Genomic DNA, 21,255 nt, shown 5'->3' with positions numbered 1-21,255 from the left:
ATCCCATTTTCCAGCACTAGGCCCATAGCCTTGTATGCCATGGCAACGCAAGTGCACATCCAAATACTTCTTAAATGTTATGAGGGTTTCTGCCTCTACCACCCTTTCAGGCAGTGAGTTCCAGATTCCCAACACCCTCTGGGTGAAAAAATTATTCCTCACATCCCCTCTAAACCTTCTGCTCCTTACCTTAAATCTATGCCCTCTGGTTATTGATCCCTCCACCAAGGGCAAAAGTTCCTTCCTGTCTACTCTATGATTTTATACACCTCAATCATGTACCCCCTCAATCTCCTCTGCTCCAAGGAAAATAACCCCAGTCTATCCAATCTCTCATCATAACTAAAACTCTCCAGCCCAGGCAACATCCTGGTAAATCTCCTCTGCACTCTCTCTAGTGCAATCACTTCCTTCCTATAATGCGTATTCCAGAACTGCACGCAATACTCTAGCTGTGGCTTAGCCAGCGTTTTATACAATTCCAGCATAACCTCCCTGCTCTTATATTCTATGCCTTGGCTAATAAAGGCCAGTATCCCGTATGCCTTCTTAACCACCTTATCTACCTGTCCCACTACCTTAAGGGACCGGTGGACATGCACACCAAGGTCCCTCTGATCCTTGGTACTTCCCAGGGTCCTACCATTCATCGTGTATTCCCGTGCCTTGTTTGTCCTGCCCAAGTGCATCACCTCACACTTATCCGGATTAAATTCCATTTGCCACTGATCGGCCCATCTGACCAGCCCACCTATATCCTCCTGTAGGCTATCCTCCTCACTATTTTCATCCGCGAACTTACTGATAAACCCTCCAAATTCAAGTCTAAATCGTTTATATATACCACAAACAGCAAGGGACCCAAAACCGATCCCTGTGGGACCCCACTGGACACAGGCATCCAGTCACAAAAACACCCTTCGACCATCGCCCTCTGCTTCCTGCTACTCAACCAGTTCTGGATCCAATTTGCCAAATTGCCTTGGATCCCATGGGCTCTTACCTTCGTTATCAGTCTCCCATGTGGGACCTTATCAAAAGCCTTGCTGAAGTCCAAGTAGACTACGTCAAATGCATTGCCCTCATCTACAAACCTGGTCACCTCTTCGAAAAATTCAATAAACTTGGTCAAACATGACCTCCCCTTAACAAAACCATGCTGACTGTCCTTGATTAATCCCTGCCTCTCCAAATGTAGATTAATTCTGTCCCTCAGAATTGCTTTCAATATTTTCCCCACCACTGAGGTTAGACTGACTGGCCTGTAGTTCCCTGGTTTATCCCTTCCTCCCTTCTTGAATACCAGTACCACACTGGCTGTCCTCCAGTCCTCTGGCACCTCTCCTATGGCCAGAGAGGTATTGAAAATTATTGCCAGCACCCCTGCTATCTCCTCCTGTGCCTCACTCAACAGTCTGGGATAGATTTCATCCAGGCCTGGAGATTTATCTACTTTTCAGCCTGTCAGACCACTTAGAACCTCCTTCCTTTCTATGCTAATTTCTTTAATTATATGTCAGTCCTTCTGCCTGATTTCCATACCCACATCGTCCCTCTCACCTGTGAACACCGACACAAAGCATTTAGAACCCTACCTACGTCTTCCAGCTCCACACACAAATTACCACTATGGTCCTTAATGGGACCGACTCTTTCCCTAGTTATCCTCTTACTCTTAATGTACTTGTAAAATAACTTTGGATTTTCCTTTATTTTTCCTGCCAATGTTTTTTCATGCCCCCTTTTTGCTCTTCTAATTTCCTTTTTAAGTTCCCCCCTATGCATTCTATACTCCTCTAGGGCTTCCGCTGTTTTGAGCCCTCGATATCTGCCATAAGCCTCCCTTTTTCTCTTTATCCAATCCTGTATATCCCTCGACATCCAGGGTTCCCTGGATTTGTTAGTCCCACTCTTTGTCTTTACTGGAATATGTTGACCCTGTACTCTCCATATTTCTTTCTTGAATGAGTCCCATTGCTCTGATGCAGATTTACCTAAAAGTAGCTGCTCCAAGTCCACTCTGGCCAAATCATATCTGATCTTATTAAAACCGGCCTTCCCCCAATTTAGAACTCTGATTTCTGGGCCATACTTAACCTTTTCCATAACAACCTTGAATCTAACGGAGTTATGATCACTATCTGCAAAATGCTCCCTCACTGATTCCTCTACCACTTGCCCGGCTTCATTCCCTAAAATTAAGTCCAGGACCGCCCCTGGTCTTGTAGGACCTTCTACATACTGGCTTAAAAAGCTCTCCTGGATGCATTTTAAGAATTCTGCTCCCTCTAAACCTATCACACTCCGACTAACCCAGTAAATGTTGGGGAAGTTGAAATCACCCACTATCACTACCCTATTATTTTCACACTTCTCTGAAATTTTCCTACATATCTGCTCTTCTATTTCTCTCTGACTGGGCCTATAGTACACCCCCAGCAATGTGATTGCTCCTTTTTTGTTTTTCAGTTCTACCCATATGGCTCCATTTGAGGAGCTTTCTAAGATGTCATCCCTCCTTACAGCTGTAATTGATTCCTTGATCAATATTGCGATACCCCTTCATCTTTTACCTCCTTCCCTGTCTCGCCTGAAGACCCCATATCCTGGAATATTGAGCTGCCAATCCTGCCAGTGTCTTAACCATGTCTCTGTGACAGCAATGACATCATACTTCCATGTGTTAATTTGTGCCCTCAACGCATCTGCCTTATTTGTCAGACTGCTTGCATTAAAATAAGTACCATCCAACCTTGCCAAACTCCCTTGTGCCTTGAGTGGCCTATAATTTCTATGCCTTCCAGATTCACTTGCTCTCTCTTCTAATTTTGGCTTTGCATCTCTCCCTGCTGAACCTCCTCTCAGGATCCCATCCCCTGCCAAGTTAGTTTAAACCTTCCCCAGCAGCACTAGCAAACCTTCCCAAAAGGATGTTGGTCCCATTCCGGTTCAGGTGCAATCCGTCCACCTTATACAGGTCCCAGAAACGGTCCCAATGTCCCAAAAATCTAAAGCCCTCCCTCCTGCTCCATCTCTCCAGCCACGCATTCATCTGGACTAACCTCCTATTTCTATACTCACTAGCCCATGGCACCAGAAGTAATCCAGAGATTACTACCTTTGAGGTCCTGTTTTTTAATCTGTTTCCTAGCTCCCTAAATTCTGCTTGCAGGACCTCATCCCTCTTTCTACCTATGTCGTTGGTACCAATATGTACCACGATCTCTATCTGTTTGCCCTCCCCCTTTAGAATGCCCTGTAGCTGTTCAGTGATATCCTTGCCCCTGGCACCAGGGAGGCAACGTACCATCCTGGAGTCACGTCTATGGCCGCAGAAACACCTGTCTGTTCCTCTTACTATCGAGTCTCCTACCACTATTGCTCTTCCCCTCTTTTACCTCCCACCCTGTGCAGCTGAGCCACTCAGTGCCATGAGCGCGCTGCGCTCCCCAGTGGAACCGTCACTCTCACCGTTTTCCAACACAGAAAAACGGTCCTCAAGCAAGATATACCCTGGGGATTTCCTGACTACCTGCCTGACACCTTTCTTCTGACTGATGGTCACCCATTCCCTCTCTGTCTGCACTTCCGTAAGCGGTGGGGTGACCACGTCTAAAAATGTGCTATCCATGAAACTCTCAGCCTTGCGGATACACCTCAGTGCCTCCAGCTGCCGCTCAAGCTCCGAAACATGGAGCTCAAGTAGCTGCAGCTGGTGGCACTTCCTGCACATGTGGCCAGTCAGAGCGCAAGGAGCATCTAGGACTTCCCACATGTTGCAGGCGGTACATAATGAGCTGCCCTGCCATGCCTCTAGTTGAAAAAAACCCTTTAAGTTAAGTACAGTAAAAAAAAGTTAAATTATTTGTATACTTTAAATAAAAACTAGAACCTTTACCTTTCCTTAGCTTAATCTATTTTAAATTGGAGAAAAACAATGCAGCATGTGTGACACTGAACCCGCTACTCACCAATCAGCTCTCACCTTTGACGCTCTTCCCAGACTGCTTCACCGCGATGCTAACTGCAGGAAGCTCTTCCCAGACAGGGTAGGGCAGGGGGGCAGTGTGCCCCTCGGTTTTCCGATGAGTGCCTAGCTGCCCTCCTGGAGGAGGTGGCAGCACGGTGGGAGGTCCTCATTCCAAGGGATGGGAGGTGGAGGCCCCCCCCACCTGATCAAACATGCCTGGGAGGAGGTGGCTGAGATAGTCAGCTCCCATGACGTGGTGCAACGCACATGGGTCCAGTGCCGCAAGCGATTCGGCGACCTCCTACACTCGAGAAGGGTGAGTACCGTGTTGGCAGAGTACGTGTTGTACCGTAATACAGCAGGCAGCCTTGCCCCCAAACCCCCACCCATCCCACAACAACTCTAAGTGCAGTTACTGCATTGAATCATTCACGGCATGTTTCCCTCGCTGGGTGGGCCAGCAGATATTGCCCATGCCTAGTTCACCCTGAGAGGGTTGTGCTGAGATGGGTTCTGCGCCTGCAGCATGTGTGACACTGAACCCAGAGTATAGAATCGGGGGCAAACTCAAGGATCTGCACCTAGGCATAGTGCTGGAACTGGGAAGCATGTCAAAGTCAGGGTGCTAACATGCTGGGAGGGGAGCTTCCAGGTGGCGGGGCACCAATCCATCTGCTGCCCTTTGCATTGTGTTCCACCTCCTTGTTTTGCAAGGTTAGATTGTGTGGTGCCAAATGTGACGGAGGCTGCATTTGGGCTAGGGGGGTGGTCAGCCCTGGCTTCTTGGTGTGAGTGTGCGGCAGCTGCAGGGTGACGAAGCACTGGAACCCTGCAATATCCCACTCTGGCTGGGGCGGCAGGGGTGCGATGGGAATTCAGGTGCAGGCTGGACTAATCAATACTCCTCTCTTTTCAGGAGAAGACTGCACACAATTCCGCCAAGCGGATGCAGACTGGCGGAGGCCAGGCCCAGTTGGCCATCGTGACTCGATTCAAGCAGCAGGGCATGGATTTGGAGAGGCGCCATGTGCCCAGGTCCACCGGTGGCAATGAGGCTGGGATGCCACGGGGAAGTATGTTTGCCGAGCACTGTGGTCACCATGTGTGTCCCAGTAGCCATGGCACTGCTGAATGTTCAGTGATTGAAGTTAGCAACATGGGTTGACCATTGATTATGGAAGGATGAGCGCATAATAATCTGGGGGAGCGGCATGCATATTGACATTGTCTCCACTTTAACTAATCAAATGTCCTTGTTCTTCCTTTCAGCAACACTGGAGCAGGGCCGGGAGGGGGAGGCAGAGGGGCCACCTCTCACCCCTGAGGACCCTGAACAATTGGACTCACCAGTGTCACACCATCTCTGCCAGGCAGGCACCAGCGCAGATACTAGCACCTTAGTGGGAATTAGATCATCGGCGAGTGTCCCAGGGCACAGCGGTGAGGGCACTTCACACTCACTTGAGGTGCGGGCGAAACAGAGAGTGCCCATGGTGCCAGCAGTTGGAGGACTGCAGGGGGCCAGGTACATGCTCGGTCGGTGGCTGATGATGTGCCTCTGGAGTCGTCCGTGAGGCAGCAAACGCTGGAAGTGCAGCAGGGAGTGCGGGAGGATCTGGCGGAGATACATGAGGTTATGCATGGCATGGTCTCCGTGCTGGAGGAGTCCACGCGGAGCATCACCGATGTAATAAGCCTCATGTCCGAGCGCCATGCTTCTTCCATGGAGTGACGACTCTCGTGTAAAGGCTCCTCCAGGAGAGCAATCAGGGTTTCCTGGGGATGCGCTCAGATCTGCAAGCCCTCACAGCGGCATTGACCTCAGCTGGTCAGTGCCAGTGTGGGTGATGGTTTGGGCACCAAGTTTCCCAGCTCGGTGCCCATCCATCTACGGTAAGCAGGGAGGTCTGAAGTGACCTTATGTCAGCGCAGCATCTGCCTGTCGTCACTGAAGGCCCCTTTTTCTTTACTGGTTCTGCTGGCATAACACATAAAAACTGCCTGGATTCCTGTGTCCGTGGAACAGTGATGATTTCTGCACAATATCCTCTGTGTCTCCCAGTGGCAAAGATAAACCCAGCTGTGCATGCTGTTCACAGCTAAGAGCTGTCTTACAGAGCTCTCTGCACAAAATGACTGTTCTCAGCCTGATTTTATACAATAATTCAAAACCCAAAATGGTTGCTATCCCAAACTGTTGAATATTAGGTATTGGGTTAGTGCAGGTCTGGGGATATCGTCCTATCCAATGTCTTTTAGCCAAGGTAATTAACCTTTTAAACGTAAAATAAAAACAAAATACTGCGGATGCTGGAAATCTGAAATAAAAATAGAAAATACCGGAAAAACTCAGCAGCATCTGCGGAAAGAGAGAAACAGTTAACATTTCGAGTCTGTATGACTCTTTTTCAGAGCTTTCAAACGTCTCAGTCATTAATTTGAATGGCTCCCATTCTTCCAGGTTTGGTGAGACAGGGAAGAGTATTCACATCTCCAGAGAAGCCACAATGAGTTTCTGTTCACCCTTGTAGAAATGCACATTGAATACCTGTCTGGGTGTGTCTACTTGCAATGCATTTGGAGCCTTCTCAAAGCTGAACAAACAGGTGTAAAACAGAAACAGAATTACCTGGAAAAACTCAGCAGGTCTGGCAGCATCAGTGGAGAAGAAAAGAGTTGACATTTCGAGTCCTCATGACCCTTCAGCAGAACTGAGTGAAGTTAGGAGAGGGGTGAAATATAAGCTGGTTTAAGGTGGGGTGTGGGAGAGAAGTTGCGGGGGGGTGGGGGCGGTGGTAGTAGGGACAAGCAAGCAGTGATACAGATGATCAAAAGATGTCACAGACAAAGGAACAAAGAGGTGTTAAAGGTGGTGATATTATCTAAGAGAATGTGCTAATTAAGAATGGATGGCATGACACTCAAAGTACAGCTCTAGTGGGGGTGGGGTGGAAAGACTGACAGGCTATTATAGTTATAGATTTAAAAATAATGGAAATAGGTGGGAAAAGAAAAATCTATATAAATTACCGGAAAAAACAAAAGGGAGGGGGAAGAAACGGAAATGGGGGTGGGGATGGGGGAGGGAGTTTAAGATCTAAAGTTGTTGAATTCAATATTCAGCCCGGAAGGCCGTAAAGTGCCGAGTCGGAAGATGAGGTGCTGTTCCTCCAGTTTGCGTTGGGCTTCAGTGGAACAATGCAGCAAGCCAAGGACAGACATGTGGGCAAGAGAGCAGGGTGGAGTGTTAAAATGGCAAGCGACAGGGAGGTTTGGGTCTTTCTTGCGGACAGACCGCAGGTGTTCTGCAAAGCGGTCGCCCAGTTTGCGTTTGGTCTCTCCAATGTAGAGGAGACCGCATTGGGAGCAACGAATGCAGTAGACTAAGTTAGAGGAAATGCAAGTGAAATGCTGCTTCACTTGAAAGGAATGTTTGGGCCCTTGGACGGTGAGGAGAGAGGAAGTGAAGGGGCAGGTGTTGCATCTTCTGCATGGGCATGGGGAGGTGCCATAGGTGGGGGTTGAGGAGTTGGGGGTGATGGAGGAGTGGACCAGGGTGTCCCGGAGGGAACGATCCCTACGGAATGCCGCCGGGGGGGGTGAAGGGAAGATGTGTTTGGTGGTGGCATCATGCTGGAGTTGGCGGAAATGGCGGAGGATGATCCTTTGAATGCAGAGGCTGGTGGGGTGATAAGTGAGGACAAGGGGGACCCTATCATGTTTCTGGGAGGGAGGAGAAGGCGTGAGGGCGGATGCGCGGGAAATGGGCCGGACACGGTTGAGGGCCCTGTCAACGACCGTGGGTGGAAAACCTCGGTTAAGGAAAAAGGAGGACATGTCAGAGGAACTGTTTTTGAAGGTAGTATCATCAGAACAGATGCGACGGAGGTGAAGGAACTGAGAGAATGGGATGGAGTCCTTACAGGAAGCGGGGTGTGAGGAGCTGTAGTCGAGGTAGCTGTGGGAGTCGGTAGGCTTCTAATGAATATTGGTGGACAGTCTATCATCAGAAATTGAGACAGAGAGGTCAAGGAAGGGAAGGGAAGTGTCAGAGATGGACCATGTGAAAATGATGGAGGGGTGGAGATTGGAAGCAAAATTAATAAATTTTTCCAGGTCCTGATGAGAGCATGAAGCCGCACCGAAGTAATCATCGATGTACCAGAGAAAGAGTTGTGGGAGGGGGCCGGAGTAGGACTGGAACAAGGAATGTTCCACAAACCCCATAAAGAGACAGGCATAGCTGGGGCCCATGCGGGTACCCATAGCCACACCTTTTATTTGGAGGAAGTGGGAGGAGTTAAAGGAGAAATTGTTCAGTGTGAGAACAAGTTCAGCCAGACAGAGGAGAGTAGTGGTGGATGGGGATTGTTCGGGCCTCTGTTCAAGAAAGAAGCTAAGGGCCCTCAGACCATCCTGGTGGGGGATGGAGGTGTAGAGGGTTTGGACGTCCATGGTGAAGAGGAAGCGGTTGGGGCCAGGGAACTGGAAATTGTTGATGTGACGTAAGTTGTCAGAGGAATCACGGATGTAGGTGGGAAGGGACTGGACAAGGGGAGAGAGAAGGGAGTCAAGATAACGAGAAATGAGTTCCCTGGGGCAGGAACAGGCTGACGCGATCGGTCTGCCGGGACAGTTCTGTTTGTGGATTTTGGGTAGGAGGTAGAAGCGGGCCGTCCGAGGTTGGGCGACTGTCAGGTTGGAAGCTGTGGGAGGAAGATCTCCAGAGGAGATGAGGTCAGTGACAGTCCTGGAAACAATGGCTTGATGTTCAGTGGTGGGGTCATGGTCCAGGGAGAGGTAGGAGGAAGTGTCTGCGAGTTGACGCTCAGCCTCTGCGAGGTAGAGGTCAGTGCGCCAGACAACAACAGCACCACCCTTGTCAGCGGGTTTGATGACAATGTTAGGGTTGGACCTGAGAGAACGGAGTGCAGTAAGTTCAGAGAGAGACAGATTAGAATGGGTGAGAGGAGCAGAGAAATTGAGACGACTAATGTCACGCCGACAGTTCTCAATGAAAAGATCAAGAGAAGGTAAGAATCCAGAGGGAGGGATCCAGGTGGAGGGAGAATATTGGAGGTGGGTAAAAGGATCCGTTGAACGGGGAGAGGACTCCTGTCCAAAGAAGTGAGCACAGAGACGAAGACGGCGGAAGAAGAGTTCAGGATCGTGCCGAGCCCGAAATTCATTGAGATGAGGGCGTAAGGGTATGAAACTAAGTCCTTTGCTGAGCACTGAACGTTCAGCATCGGAGAGGGGAAGGTCAGGGGGTATAGTGAATACGCGGCTGCGGCTGGGATTGGAAGATGGGGTGGGGACGGAGGGACAAGCAGGGGTGGAGGGTCCCAGATGGGTGTTGGGGTCGATGAGTTGTTGGAGCTTGCATTCCTTAGCACTTGAGAGAAAGAGAAAAAGTTTCTTGTTGAGGCGTCGGATGAGACGGGACTCCCTGGTCCACTCCTCCATCACCCCCTACTTCTCAACCCCCACCTATGGCACCTCCCCATGCCCACGCAGAAGATGCAACACCTGCCCCTTCACTTCCTCTCTCCTCACCGTCCAAGGGCCCACACACTCCTTTCAAGTGAAGCAGCATTTCACTTGCATTCCCTCTAACTTAGTCTACTGCATTCGTTGCTCCCAATGCGGTCTCCTCTACATTGGAGAGACCAAACGCAAACTGGGCGACCGCTTTGCAGAACACCTGCGGTCTGTCCGCATGAAAGACCCAAACCTCCCTGTCGCTTGCCATTTTAACACTCCACCCTGCTCTCTTGCCCACGTCTGTCCTTGGCTTGCTGCATTGTTCCACTGAAGCCCAACGCAAACTGGAGGAACAGCACCTCATCTTCCTACTAGGCACTTAACAGCCTTCCGGGCTGAATATTGAATTCAACAACTTTAGATCTTAAACTCCCTCCCCCATCCCCACCCCCATTTCCGTTTCTTCCCCCTCCCTTTTGTTTTTTCCAATAATTTATATAGATTTTTCTTTTCCCACCTATTTCCATTATTTTTAAATCTATAACTATAATACCCTGTCAGTCTTTCCACCCCACCCCCACTAGAGCTGTACCTTGAATGTCCTGCCATCCATTCTTAATTAGCACATTCTCTTAGATAATATCACCACCTTTTACACGTCTTTGTTCCTTTGTCTGTGACATCTTTTGATCATCTGTATCACTGCTTGCTTGTCCCTACAACCCCCCAACCCCCAACTTCTCTCCCCCCCCCCCCACCCGACCTTAAACCAGCTTATATTTCACCCCTCTCCTAACTTCACTCAGTTCTGCTGAAGGGTCATGAGGACTCGAAACGTCAACTCTTTTCTTCTCCGCTGATGCTGCCAGACCTGCTGAGTTTTTCCAGGTAATTTTGTTTTTGTTTTGGATTTCCAGCATCTGCAGTAGTTTTTTGTTTTTATTATTGCAGTTGTAAAGGTCAGGTAACTTTTGACAGCCATTTTTTAGGCTCCTGATGTTCATTTAAAAGAAAGATTAGGTTTCTTTACCACAACTACACATTTGTGACATACCTCCCAACTTACAGGAAAAAACAGAAATAAAAATGAAAATTACATTGCGGAAGCAGAAGATAAAGAAATACAGACATTTATTTCTACACACACACATGGCTGATGCAATACAGTTTCCTATTGCCTTCCTCCTCCTAATATTTTTCAAGTATATTTTATCTGGGTGGATTTCTTCCTTCTCTTTTTCCCAATCTTTACAATAGTTTGCACTGATTTTAAATTTTGAACTTCAATGGACTATCTGTCTGCAACATTTTCACTGTTAAACTTGACAAAGAATGTACCAGTTGAACCTGTAGTTAAATCATATGTCGCTTCTTTACCTGGAAGGGTGTCCTGTTCACTTCCCAGACTTAAATACTTTAAATTCTCATTTTGGGATAACAAAGTTAGCAATGGCCTCTTTCTGTACCAGTATCTTGTCCCTTCTTTGTTCAAAGCCCCTTCTTGCTGATACAAAAGTGTCATTTAGATGCATTTTATGTTATAGCAAAAAGATGTGGTATTCTTGTTTGGTCTGTTCTGTGAACATTTTAATATCTCTCAGTTTCTTCTCATTCCACTCAGATCAGATTTTATTTTAATTCCTTTTAAGTTAGGTCCATAGCTTTTATGTTTTGAGTTTTTGCTTTTTTCTCTGTCTGCCTCTTAACTCACAAATTAATTTATCTCAATCATGTTTTGAACTGAGCCCACTGGCCTCTATGTGTGCAGTGGAATTCTGAGATTCAACACTGACAAATGCAGTCAATACCTGTACTGTTTCAGTACAGACAAGACCTTTCAATTCAGTGCTAACTGCCATTAACTCTTCAGGATCACTCAGACTTCAGTCCTTTCTGGGGTGAATTTCGATTTAGAAGTTCCATCAATCCCTTTTCTGCCTTTCAACTCACTAAGCTTTGACATGCAAAGGACTTCAGTCAGGCTCTTCAGCTAAGTGGGGCCTCTTCCTCACTGTCTTTTGGCTTGCATGGGGACTTGCCTGGTGCCTGTTTACTCTTTGGGCTTTTGCTAAGCCATTTCAACTTTCATGGGTTGAGTTTGCCCTCGTTAGGCTTCTGCACCCCTGCTGAAACTGTTCAATTTGTCCAGCCTCACTGGACTGTTCCTGAATTTTGGGATGTAACACTTTCCAGCTTGAGAGGTAATTTCTTATTAAAAGGGTGACCCCCTGCATGGGAAAACTTGAGATTATATCCACCATCACCAGCCCAGTTCACTCTTTAATTGAATTTTTATTAATGGTACCTCAGCACTTTCTACAGTTAGTCCTTTTAACTATCATTCTGGAATCTCTCCTGCTTCTGCGTGGGAAATCTTCAATTCTCCCACCAGCAGTGTCCTGAACTATGTTAATCTCCTTTCCTGGTACTTTGGAGCCACTAAGGGACCATTTCCCCATTACACCCAAAGCTCTGGCTGGTTAGTGTACCTTCCTTCATATTCCACAAAGGGTTATGATTGTTGTGATTCTGGGTACAGGCTGCATTGGAATTCTGCCTGTGGCTTTCTTTACATGCCAGCAGTTTGCAACAATCAGAACAGGGTGTGCTCCTGCAGCTTTACCTTCTACATTCTTTTCAAAGTTAGAGATTGGTTCCCCATTTTTCCCTATTCTCTTTTCCCTTAGGATCTATTTCCTTTCCCTTTGTCTCTCTCTTATCCTTTCTCTGCTGATACTATTTGAGCCAAGCCTGCCTGTGAGTCAATTCATGATCTTTGGCCTTCACGGCAGCTGCCCTTGCTGAAGTAATCTTTTATTCTTCAAGGTGCATTATTAGAATGTATGAGAGGCAATTTTTAAACTCCAAGAACAACACCAATTCCCTTATTCCATCAGAAGTACGCTCTATCTTCAAAGCACACAACCATTGGTCAAAAGCCATTTGTTTGACTCTTTCAAATTCCACATATGTTTGAGTTTCTGAATTGCTGACAATAGGCTTCTGGCCCCAGTTCATAGACAAGCAGGATTGCATCCTTAGTCTGTAACCAGCAGTCACTTCGGAAGACAGGGTGGAGAGGATCTCTTGGGCTCTTCCTGTTAACTGACCATGGATCATCCGTGCCCACAGTTCCTAGGGTAAATGTAGTTAAGCTGCTGCTTTTTCAAAAGCAGTAAAGAAGGATTCTACATCTCCCTCTCAAATCTGGAGAATTTTAGACCTGTTTTGGGGTTATGGGGATTTGGGCTTTCATTAGGCAATGTGAGATTTTTCCAGGCACTATTAGTTTTCTGGGGGATGATGATTAACCTCCAAATCCATAAGTCTGCACTCATTCAAACTTAATTTGTTCTTATAAGACTTCAACCATTCATGCAACAGGAGACAATCTAGTGATGTAACTCAGGAATAAAAACAGGAAATGCTGTAAAATCCTGGCAGGTCTGGCAACATCTGAGGAGCGAGAAACAGGGTTAATGTTTTGATATGTTAACTCTGTTTCTTTCTCCACAGATGCTGCCAGACCTGCTGAGTTTTACAGCATTTCCTGTTTTTACTTCAGATTTCCAGCATCCACAGTATTTTGCTTTCATTTTGATGTAACTCAGTTTATTAAGCAACAAAAGTAATACTTAACGCTAGGCAGCAACTTTACTGGCTCAACACTCTTCTTGCTTACCAATGCAGCCTAGAGTGCAAGACAACGCACAATCCTCTCTCTCTCTCTCTCTCTTGTTGTCTCTCTCAGTCATTTCTGTGGTCTTGTGCTCCCAGCTGGAAAGCAATCTTTTGTCTTCAGTTTCAAATTCAGCATGCCTAGCAGCTCAAAGCTAGTGCTTTTTAATTCTTCCCAAACTACAACCCATGTACCTGATCAATCATATTCCTGAATTCTGATTGCCTCAGGAAATGGATGATCAGCCCTTGATCGGTTCGGGTGGTGCGTGATCAGTTTCTGACTGGTTCCTTGAGGGTATGGTTATCTATTGATGTCATTGCCTGTTATCTCCTAATTGGCCCTCTAATGTATCAATTACCCGTGGGACCGTCCTCCTCAGTATAGCTTTTTCTGTTCTTTTGTTAAATTTTATGGATTTCTACTGAGATAGTGGGGTGCCTTAAGATATTTCCCTTGCCTGCTTATTTGAGATAAGAGAGTGTGTGATGTCAAGCTCTAATGATTAACATTTGTATTCATCATTCAAAATGTCAAATTGATGTATAGATATCCTGCAGAATTCTAATGAGGGCAGGCACCTATCAATATGTTTTGGATACGGGAACTGAATTGCTATTATATGTTTTTGTAGTGTCTGCCAGTGCTTGGGACAAGTTAATTAAAAGTAGTAAAAGGGTACAAGTGGTGCATAGCCTTAAACTAATACAGGAATTACAGAGTTACCACATATGTAAGATCTATATATCAGTGCATAAGGCTGACTGAGGTAGCAAGATACACTTATAAAATACAGAATGAAACATTCAATTAATACATGTTTCTAAGTATTAAAAGTCAAGAGAACTACAGCTTACAGAACCATGTTCTGGAAAAAAAGTGACTGCTTCTCTTTTTACAATACTACAAGTTAAAAGGACTAAACTAATTTAGGACATAAGGCTAAATTTTCAACACTTGTTTTCTTTACACAATAGATCATTTTAACTTCCCTGAGTCATAGGAGTGATTATACTCATAAGTTTTCATTGCCAGGGTGGTTCCAGACTCGGACTGCTCAACCTCAATGGCTTTGCAGCACTTGCTCTCTAATTTAACCATTAAAGTATAACTTTCCATGGCTGGAGGCCATGTGGTATTTTTCACTTGTCCAGTGAGGATTTGACTACAAACAACGAGACAGTCACATGATGTTCAGGTGTCATGCAATGCCTACAATTAATCAGAATATCATATTAGGTTAATTGATTAATATGCACACTACTAAACGACAAACTAGTTAGGAACTTAGGAACATAGGTACAGAAGTAGACCATTCGGCCCCTCGAACCTGCTCTGCCATTCAGCTACATTATGGCTGATCTACCTCAATGCCAGTTTCCCACACTATCCCCATATCCCTTGATGATATTGGAATCTAGAAACCTATCAAGCTCTACTTTGAACATACTCAATGACTGAGCCTCCACAGCCCTCTGGGGTAGAGAATTCCAAAGATTCACCACCCTCTGAGTGAAGAAACTCCTCACCTCAGTTCAAAATGATTGGTTCCTTATCCTGGCACTGTGCCCCTGTGTTTCCCAGCCAGGGGAAACAACCTCTCAGAGTCCACCCGATCAAACCCCTTCCGAATCTTGGGTATTTCAATGACATCATCTTTCAAACTTCTAAACTATAAAGAACATAGACTCAAGTTACACAACATGGATAACCCATGAACCAATCACTGTACTGCTTCCAATGCAAGTAAGTGGAGACCAAACTACACACAGTGTCCCAGTGTGTCTCACCAAAACCCCAAAAGTTGTAGCCCCTAATTCTTGTACACCAATCCCCTTGCAGTAAAAGCCAACATGTTATTTGCCCTCTGTTATAGAGTTGATTTTCCAGACATCTTTTCTTGGTGGAAACATTGAACTTCATTTGCAGACAACAGCAGCACCTACATGTGCATCTGACTCTAGAACTAAAGAAGAAATCTCCTGAGAGGTTCCCTGTGCTGCTAACTGATTGGTTTATATAGATCATGTGATCTTACAACTCAGGATTATTCTTAAAGCTACAGTCCTACATTTATCAGAACAATAATTGCGACACCTTCCTCATTGCTTGCTATCTCTGCCTGTTAACATTCTATGGATGAGTGCACCCTAGTTTTTCTGAACATTAACAATTACAAATTTCACAACTTTTAAAAAAACTTTCCACTTTCCTCTTATTATCAAAGTGAATAACCACTGACTTCCCCACATTATATTTCGTCTGGCACTCGCAACCTGTCTATGTCTATGTGAAGATCAATCACCTCGAATCCAAGCTACTGCTACCTTATACGTGCACAGACACCATGCTGCAGGACCCCTGGGAAGTAATCAGGAGCAGATTAAACTGATATTTCCTCTTCCTCATCTGGAGATACTGAGGATAGCAGTCATTTCCCAATAGCACTGATGAACAAATAGTCATGGCTGTAGCTGGGACTTTCCCCAATGAACAATGGAAAGATACCCACCAAGCCACAATCAGTAATCAGACTGCACCACTTCCATCTCTTGTTGATAGTCATACTTTTTGAGGGGGTGTGTGCTGAGTCTGATGTATACTTGCTCTGTGTGTAGGTGGAGCTGTGGAGTGATCATGTACACACTGCTGAGTGGATCACCACCATTCTGGCACCGGAAACAGATGCTGATGCTCAGGATGATCATGGATGGAAATTACAATTTTGATTCTCCAGAATGGCAAGATCGATCAGACACAGTGAAAGATCTGGTAGGGATTTCCGAGTCCAGAATAGAGAAATACTTTTTCAACATCTTTCCCAGATACTGTATTTATTTTCAAACCTTAAAGACAAATTAATAGCCAGTCAAAGTAAACGTATCTCATCACTTCACTTTGTCTCCAACCACTGCTCAAACAAGGTTAAACTGGGATTTAAATTTTCACTGAGTGGCTCAGGGACGTGAAGGAACAGCTCGAGCATCAAAGGAGAGGCTGAGAGCAGCTCTGCTCCATGCTCCCTCCTCCCTGCTCCATGCTCCCTGCTCCATGCTCCCTCCTCCCTGCTCCATGCTCCCTCCTCCCTGCTCCATGCTCCCTCCTCCCTGCTCCAAGCTCCCTGCTCTCTCCTTCCTGCTCTCTGCTCCATGCTCCATGCTGCCACCTCTGTCCTCCCTGCTCCCTCCTCCCTGCTCCATGCTCCCTCCTCCCTGCTCCATGCTCCCTCCTCCCTGCTCCATGCTCCCTCCTCCCTGCTCCAAGCTCCCTGCTCTCTCCTTCCTGCTCTCTGCTCCATGCTCCATGCTGCCACCTCTGTGCTCCCTGCTCCCTCCTCCCTGCACCATGCTCCCTGCTCCATGCTCCCTCCTCCCTGCTCCATGCTCCCTCCTCCCTGCTCCATGCTCCATGCTCCCTCCTCCCTGCTCCATGCTCCATGCTCCCTCCTCCCTGCTCCATGCTCCATGCTGCCACCTCTGTGCTCCCTACTCTGTTCTCTGTGCTCCATACTCCCTGCTCCCTGCTTCGTGGTCCCTGCTCTGTGCTGCCACCTCTGTGCTCCCTTCTCTGTTCTCTGCACTCCTTGCTGCCTGCTCCCGGCTCCCTGCTTCGTGCTCCCTGTTCCTGCTCCGTGCTCCCTGCTCCAAGTGCACCCTGCTCCGTGTCCCTTACACCCTGCTCTCTGCTCCGCAGTCCGTGCTCCCTGTTCCCTGCTCAGTGCTCCCTGCTCCATGTTCCCTGCTCCCTGTTCCATGCTCCACGCTCCCTGCTTTGCGCTCTGCCCTCCCTGCTCCCAGCTCCGTTCTCCCAGCTCCATACTATCTGCTCCCTGCTCCCTGCTCCATGCTCCCTGTCTCCTGCTCCCAGACACTTGCTCCATTCTTCCTGCTCTCTGCTCCCTGCTCCCTGCTCCGTGCTCCATGCTCCCTGTCTCCTGCTCCCAGACACTTGCTCCATTCTTCCTGCTCTCTGCTCCCTGCTCCATGCTCCGTGCTCCATGCTCCCTGTCTCCTGCTCCCAGATACTTGCTCCATTCTTCCTGCTCTCTGCTCCCTGCTCCATGCTCCGTGCTTCATGCTCCCTGTCTCCTGCTCCCAGATACTTGCTCCATTCTTCCTGCTCCCTACTCCCTGCTCCCTGCTCCGTGCTCCATGCTCCCTGTCTCCTGCTCCCAGATACTTGCTCCATTCTTCCTGCTCTCTGCTGCCTGCTCTTCCCTCCCAGCTCCCTGCTCTGAGTGCCTCATGTTCCATCCTCCCTGCTCCCTCCACCCTGCTCGGTGCTCCCTACTATGTGCTCTATGCTCCCTGCACTGTGCGCTCCCTGCACTGTGCGCTCCCTGCACTGTGCGCTCCCTGCACTGTGCGCTCCCTGCACTGTGCGCTCCCTGCACTGTGCGCTCCCTGCACTGTGCGCTCCCTGCACTGTGCGCTCCCTGCACTGTGCGCTCCCTGCTCTGTGGTCATGCTCCGTGCTTCCTGCTCCATGCCTCCTGCTGCCTTCTCCCTTCTCCATGCTCCCTGATCCCTGCTCCTTGCTCGGTGCTCCAAGCTCCCTCCTCCCTGCTTCCTGCTCCATGGCTCCTGCCCAGTGCTCACTGCTCCATGGTCCCTGCTCCCTTCTCCCTCCTCCCTGCTCTCTACGCCCTGCTCCGTGCTCCATGCTCCCACTCCCTGCTCCCTACTCCATGTTCCCTGTTCACTGCTTCCTGCTCCCTGTTCCATCCTCTGTGCTCCCTGCTCCCTGCTCTGTGCCCCCTGCTCAGCGCTCCACCCTCCCTTCTCTGTGCTCCCTACACCTGGCTCCCTGCTCCGTGCCCCTTGCTCCATACTCCCCTCTCCCTTCGCCCTCCCCCCGATCCATGCTCCCACCTCCCTCCTCCTTCCTCCCTGCTCCGTGCCCCATGCTCCCTTCTCCGTGCTCCCTGCTCCCTTCTCCGTGCTCCCTGCTCCCTTCTCCGTGCTCCTTGCTCCCTGCTCCATGCTCCATGCTCTGTACTCCCGGCTCCGGGGTCCATGCTGCGTGCTCCCTGTTCAGTGCACCCTGCTCTGCGCTCCAGAATCAGAATCACAGAATCACAGTGCAGAAGAGGCCCTTCAGCCCATCGAGTCTGCACCGGCACCTGAGAAACACCTGAACTACCTAATCCCATTTACCAGCTCTTGGCCCATAGCCTTGAATGTTATGACGTGCCAAGTGCTCATCCAGGTACTTTTTAAAGGATGTGAGGCAACCCACCTCCACCACCCTCCCAGGCAGTGCATTCCAGACCGTCACCACCCTCTGGGTAAAAAAGTTTTTCCTCACATCCCCCCTAAACCTCCTGCCCCTCACCTTGAACTTATGCCCCCTTGTGACTGACCCTTCAACTAACGGGAACAGCTGCTCCCTATCCACCCTGTCCATGCCCCTCATAATCTTATACACCTTGATCAGGTCACCCCTCAGTCCTCTCTGCTCCAACGAAAACAACCCAAGTCTATCCAACCTCTCTTCATAACTTAAATGTTTCATCCCAGGCAACATCCTGGTGAACCTCCTCTGCACCCCCTCCAGTGCAATCACATCCTTCCCATAATGTGGCGACCAGAACTGCACACAGTACTCCAGCTGTGGCCTCACCAAGGTTCTATACAACTCCAATATGAACTCCCTACTTTTGTAATCTATGCCTCGATTGATAAAGGTAAGTGTCCCATATGCCTTTTTCACCATCCCACTAACTCTGCCTTCAGAGATCTATGGACACACATGCCAAGGTCCCTTTGTTCCTCAGAACTTCCTAGTGCCATGCCATTCATTGAATACTTCCTTGTCAAATTACTCCTTCTAAAGTGTATCACCTCACACTTTTCAGGGTTAAATTCCATCTGCCACTTATTTGCCCATTTGACCATCCCATCTATATCTTCCTATAGCCCAAGACACTCAACCTCACTGTTAACCACCCGGCCAATCTTTGTGTCATCTGCAAACTTACTAATCCTACCCCCAACATAGTCATCTATGTCGTTTATATAAATGACTAATAATAGGGGACCCAGCACAGATCCCTGTGGTACACCACTGGACACTGGCTTCCAGTCACTAAAGCATCCTCCTGTCATCACCCTCTGTCTCCTACAACTAAGCCAATTTTGAATCCACCTTATCAAATTACCCTGTATCCCATGTGCATTTGCCTTCTCTATAAGTCTCCCATGTGGGACCTTGAAAAGGGTTTGCTGAAACGCATATAATCTACATCAACTGCACTACCCTCATCTACACACCTAGTCACCTCCTCAAAAAATTCAATCAAATTTGTTAGGCATGACCTCCCTCTGACAAAGCCATGCTGACTATCCCTGATCAAACCTTGCCTCTCCAAGTGGAGATAGATTCTCTCCTTCAGAATTTTCTCCAATAGCTTCACTACCACTGACGTGAGACTCACTGGTCTGTAGTTCCCTGGCTTATCTCTACAACTCTTCTTAAATAGCAGAACCACATTAGCTGTTCTCCAGTCCTCTGGCACCTCCCCCGTGGCCAGAGAGGAATTAAAAATTTGAGTCAGAGCCCCTGCGATCTCCTCCCTTGCCTCCCTTGCCTCCCTCAGCAGTCTGGGACACAAATCATCCACCCTCCCTGCTCCATGGTCCTCCTCCCTGCTCCATGCTCCCTGCTCCGTGACCTCTGCTCTGTGTTCCATGTTGTGCTCCCTGCTCCCTGATCTGTGCTCCCTGCTCCGAGTTCCCTCCTCCCGGCTCTCTTCTCCTGTCTCCTCGCCCCCTTCTCCATGCTCCCTGCACCCTGCTCCGTGCTCCCACCTCTGTGCTCCCTGCTCTGGGGGTCTGTGCTCCCTGCTCCGCGCTACGTCCTCATTGCTCCCTGTTCCATGCCCCCTGCCCCATGCTCCGTTCTCCCCCCTCTGTGCTTCCTGCTCTGTGCTCCCTGCTCTGTGCTCCCTGCTCCTTGCTCCCTGCTCCATGCTCCCTGCTCCTTTACTCCATGCTTCATACTCCCTGCTCCCTCCTCCCTGCTCCCTTCACTCTGCTCCCTGCTCCCTTCTCCATGCTCCCTGCTCCTCGCTCCCTTACTCCCTGCTCTCTGCCCCATGGTCCGCGCTTCCTCCTCCCTGCTCCATGCTCCCTGCCCCGTGCTCTCCGTTCCCTGCTCAGTGACCTCTGCTTTGTATTCCGTGTTCCCTGCTCCCTGATCTGTGCTCCCTCCTCCCGGCTCTCTGCTCCTGTCTCCTTGCTCCCTTCTCTGTGCTCCATGCCCCCAGATCTATGCTCCGTGCCCCCTGCTCCCTGCTCTGTGCTCCCTGCTCCCTGCTCCATGCTCTGTGCTCCCTGCTCCGTGCCCTCTGCTCTGTGTTCTGTGCTTCCCTGCTCTGGGGTCTTTGCTCCCTGCTTCGTGCTCTCCGCTCCCTGCTCCCTGCTCCGTGCCCTCTGCTCTGTGTTCTGTGCTCCCTGCTCCCTGCTCCGTGCTCTCCACTCCCTGCTCCCTGCTCCGTGCCCTCTGCTCTGTGTTCTGTGCTCCCTGCTCCCTGCTCCGTGCTCTCCGCTCCCTGCTCCCTGCTCCATGCCCTCTGCTCTGTGTTCTGTGCTTCCCTGCTCCAGGGTCTTTGCTCCCTGTTCCATGCTCTCCACTCCCTGCTCCCTGCTCTCCGCTCCCTGCTCCCTGCTCTCCGCTCCCTGTTCCATGCTCTCCACTCCCTGCTCCCTGCTCTCCGCTCCCTGCTCCGTGCCCTCTGCTCTGTGTTCTGTGCTTCCCTGCTCCAGGGTCTTTGCTCCCTGTTCCATGCTCTCCACTCCCTGCTCCCTGCTCTCCGCTCCCTGCTCCCTGCTCTCCGCTCCCTGTTCCATGCTCTCCACTCCCTGCTCCCTGCTCTCCGCTCCCTGCTCCGTGCCCTCTGCTCTGTGTTCTGTGCTTCCCTGCTCCAGGGTCTTTGCTCCCTGTTCCATGCTCTCCACTCCCTGCTCCCTGCTCTCCGCTCCCTGCTCCCTGCTCTCCGCTCCCTGTTCCATGCTCTCCACTCCCTGCTCCCTGCTCTCCGCTCCCTGCTCCGTGCCCTCCACTCCCTGCTCCCTGCTCCGTGCTCCGTGCCCTCTGCTCTGTGTTCTGTGCTCCCTGCTCC

The 21,255-nt window shown here is 49.1% G+C and overlaps 1 protein-coding gene across 1 annotated transcript in view; it reads left to right on the top strand.

Moving 5' to 3' along the window:
* LOC144684678 (phosphorylase b kinase gamma catalytic chain, skeletal muscle/heart isoform-like) overlaps positions 1-21,255 on the top strand; it is a 433,525-nt gene that overhangs the window by 386,280 nt on the left and 25,990 nt on the right. The window contains exon 9 of the mRNA XM_078548771.1: positions 15,752-15,905. Within this exon, the coding sequence (XP_078404897.1) occupies positions 15,752-15,905 (154 nt within the window). The remainder of the gene's footprint in view (positions 1-15,751; positions 15,906-21,255) is intronic.

Source organism: Cetorhinus maximus, chromosome 9, assembly GCF_964194155.1.
Source record: "Cetorhinus maximus chromosome 9, sCetMax3.hap1.1, whole genome shotgun sequence".
Lineage (NCBI taxonomy): Eukaryota > Metazoa > Chordata > Chondrichthyes > Lamniformes > Cetorhinidae > Cetorhinus > Cetorhinus maximus.
This window is presented reverse-complemented; position numbering and strand designations above follow the sequence as displayed.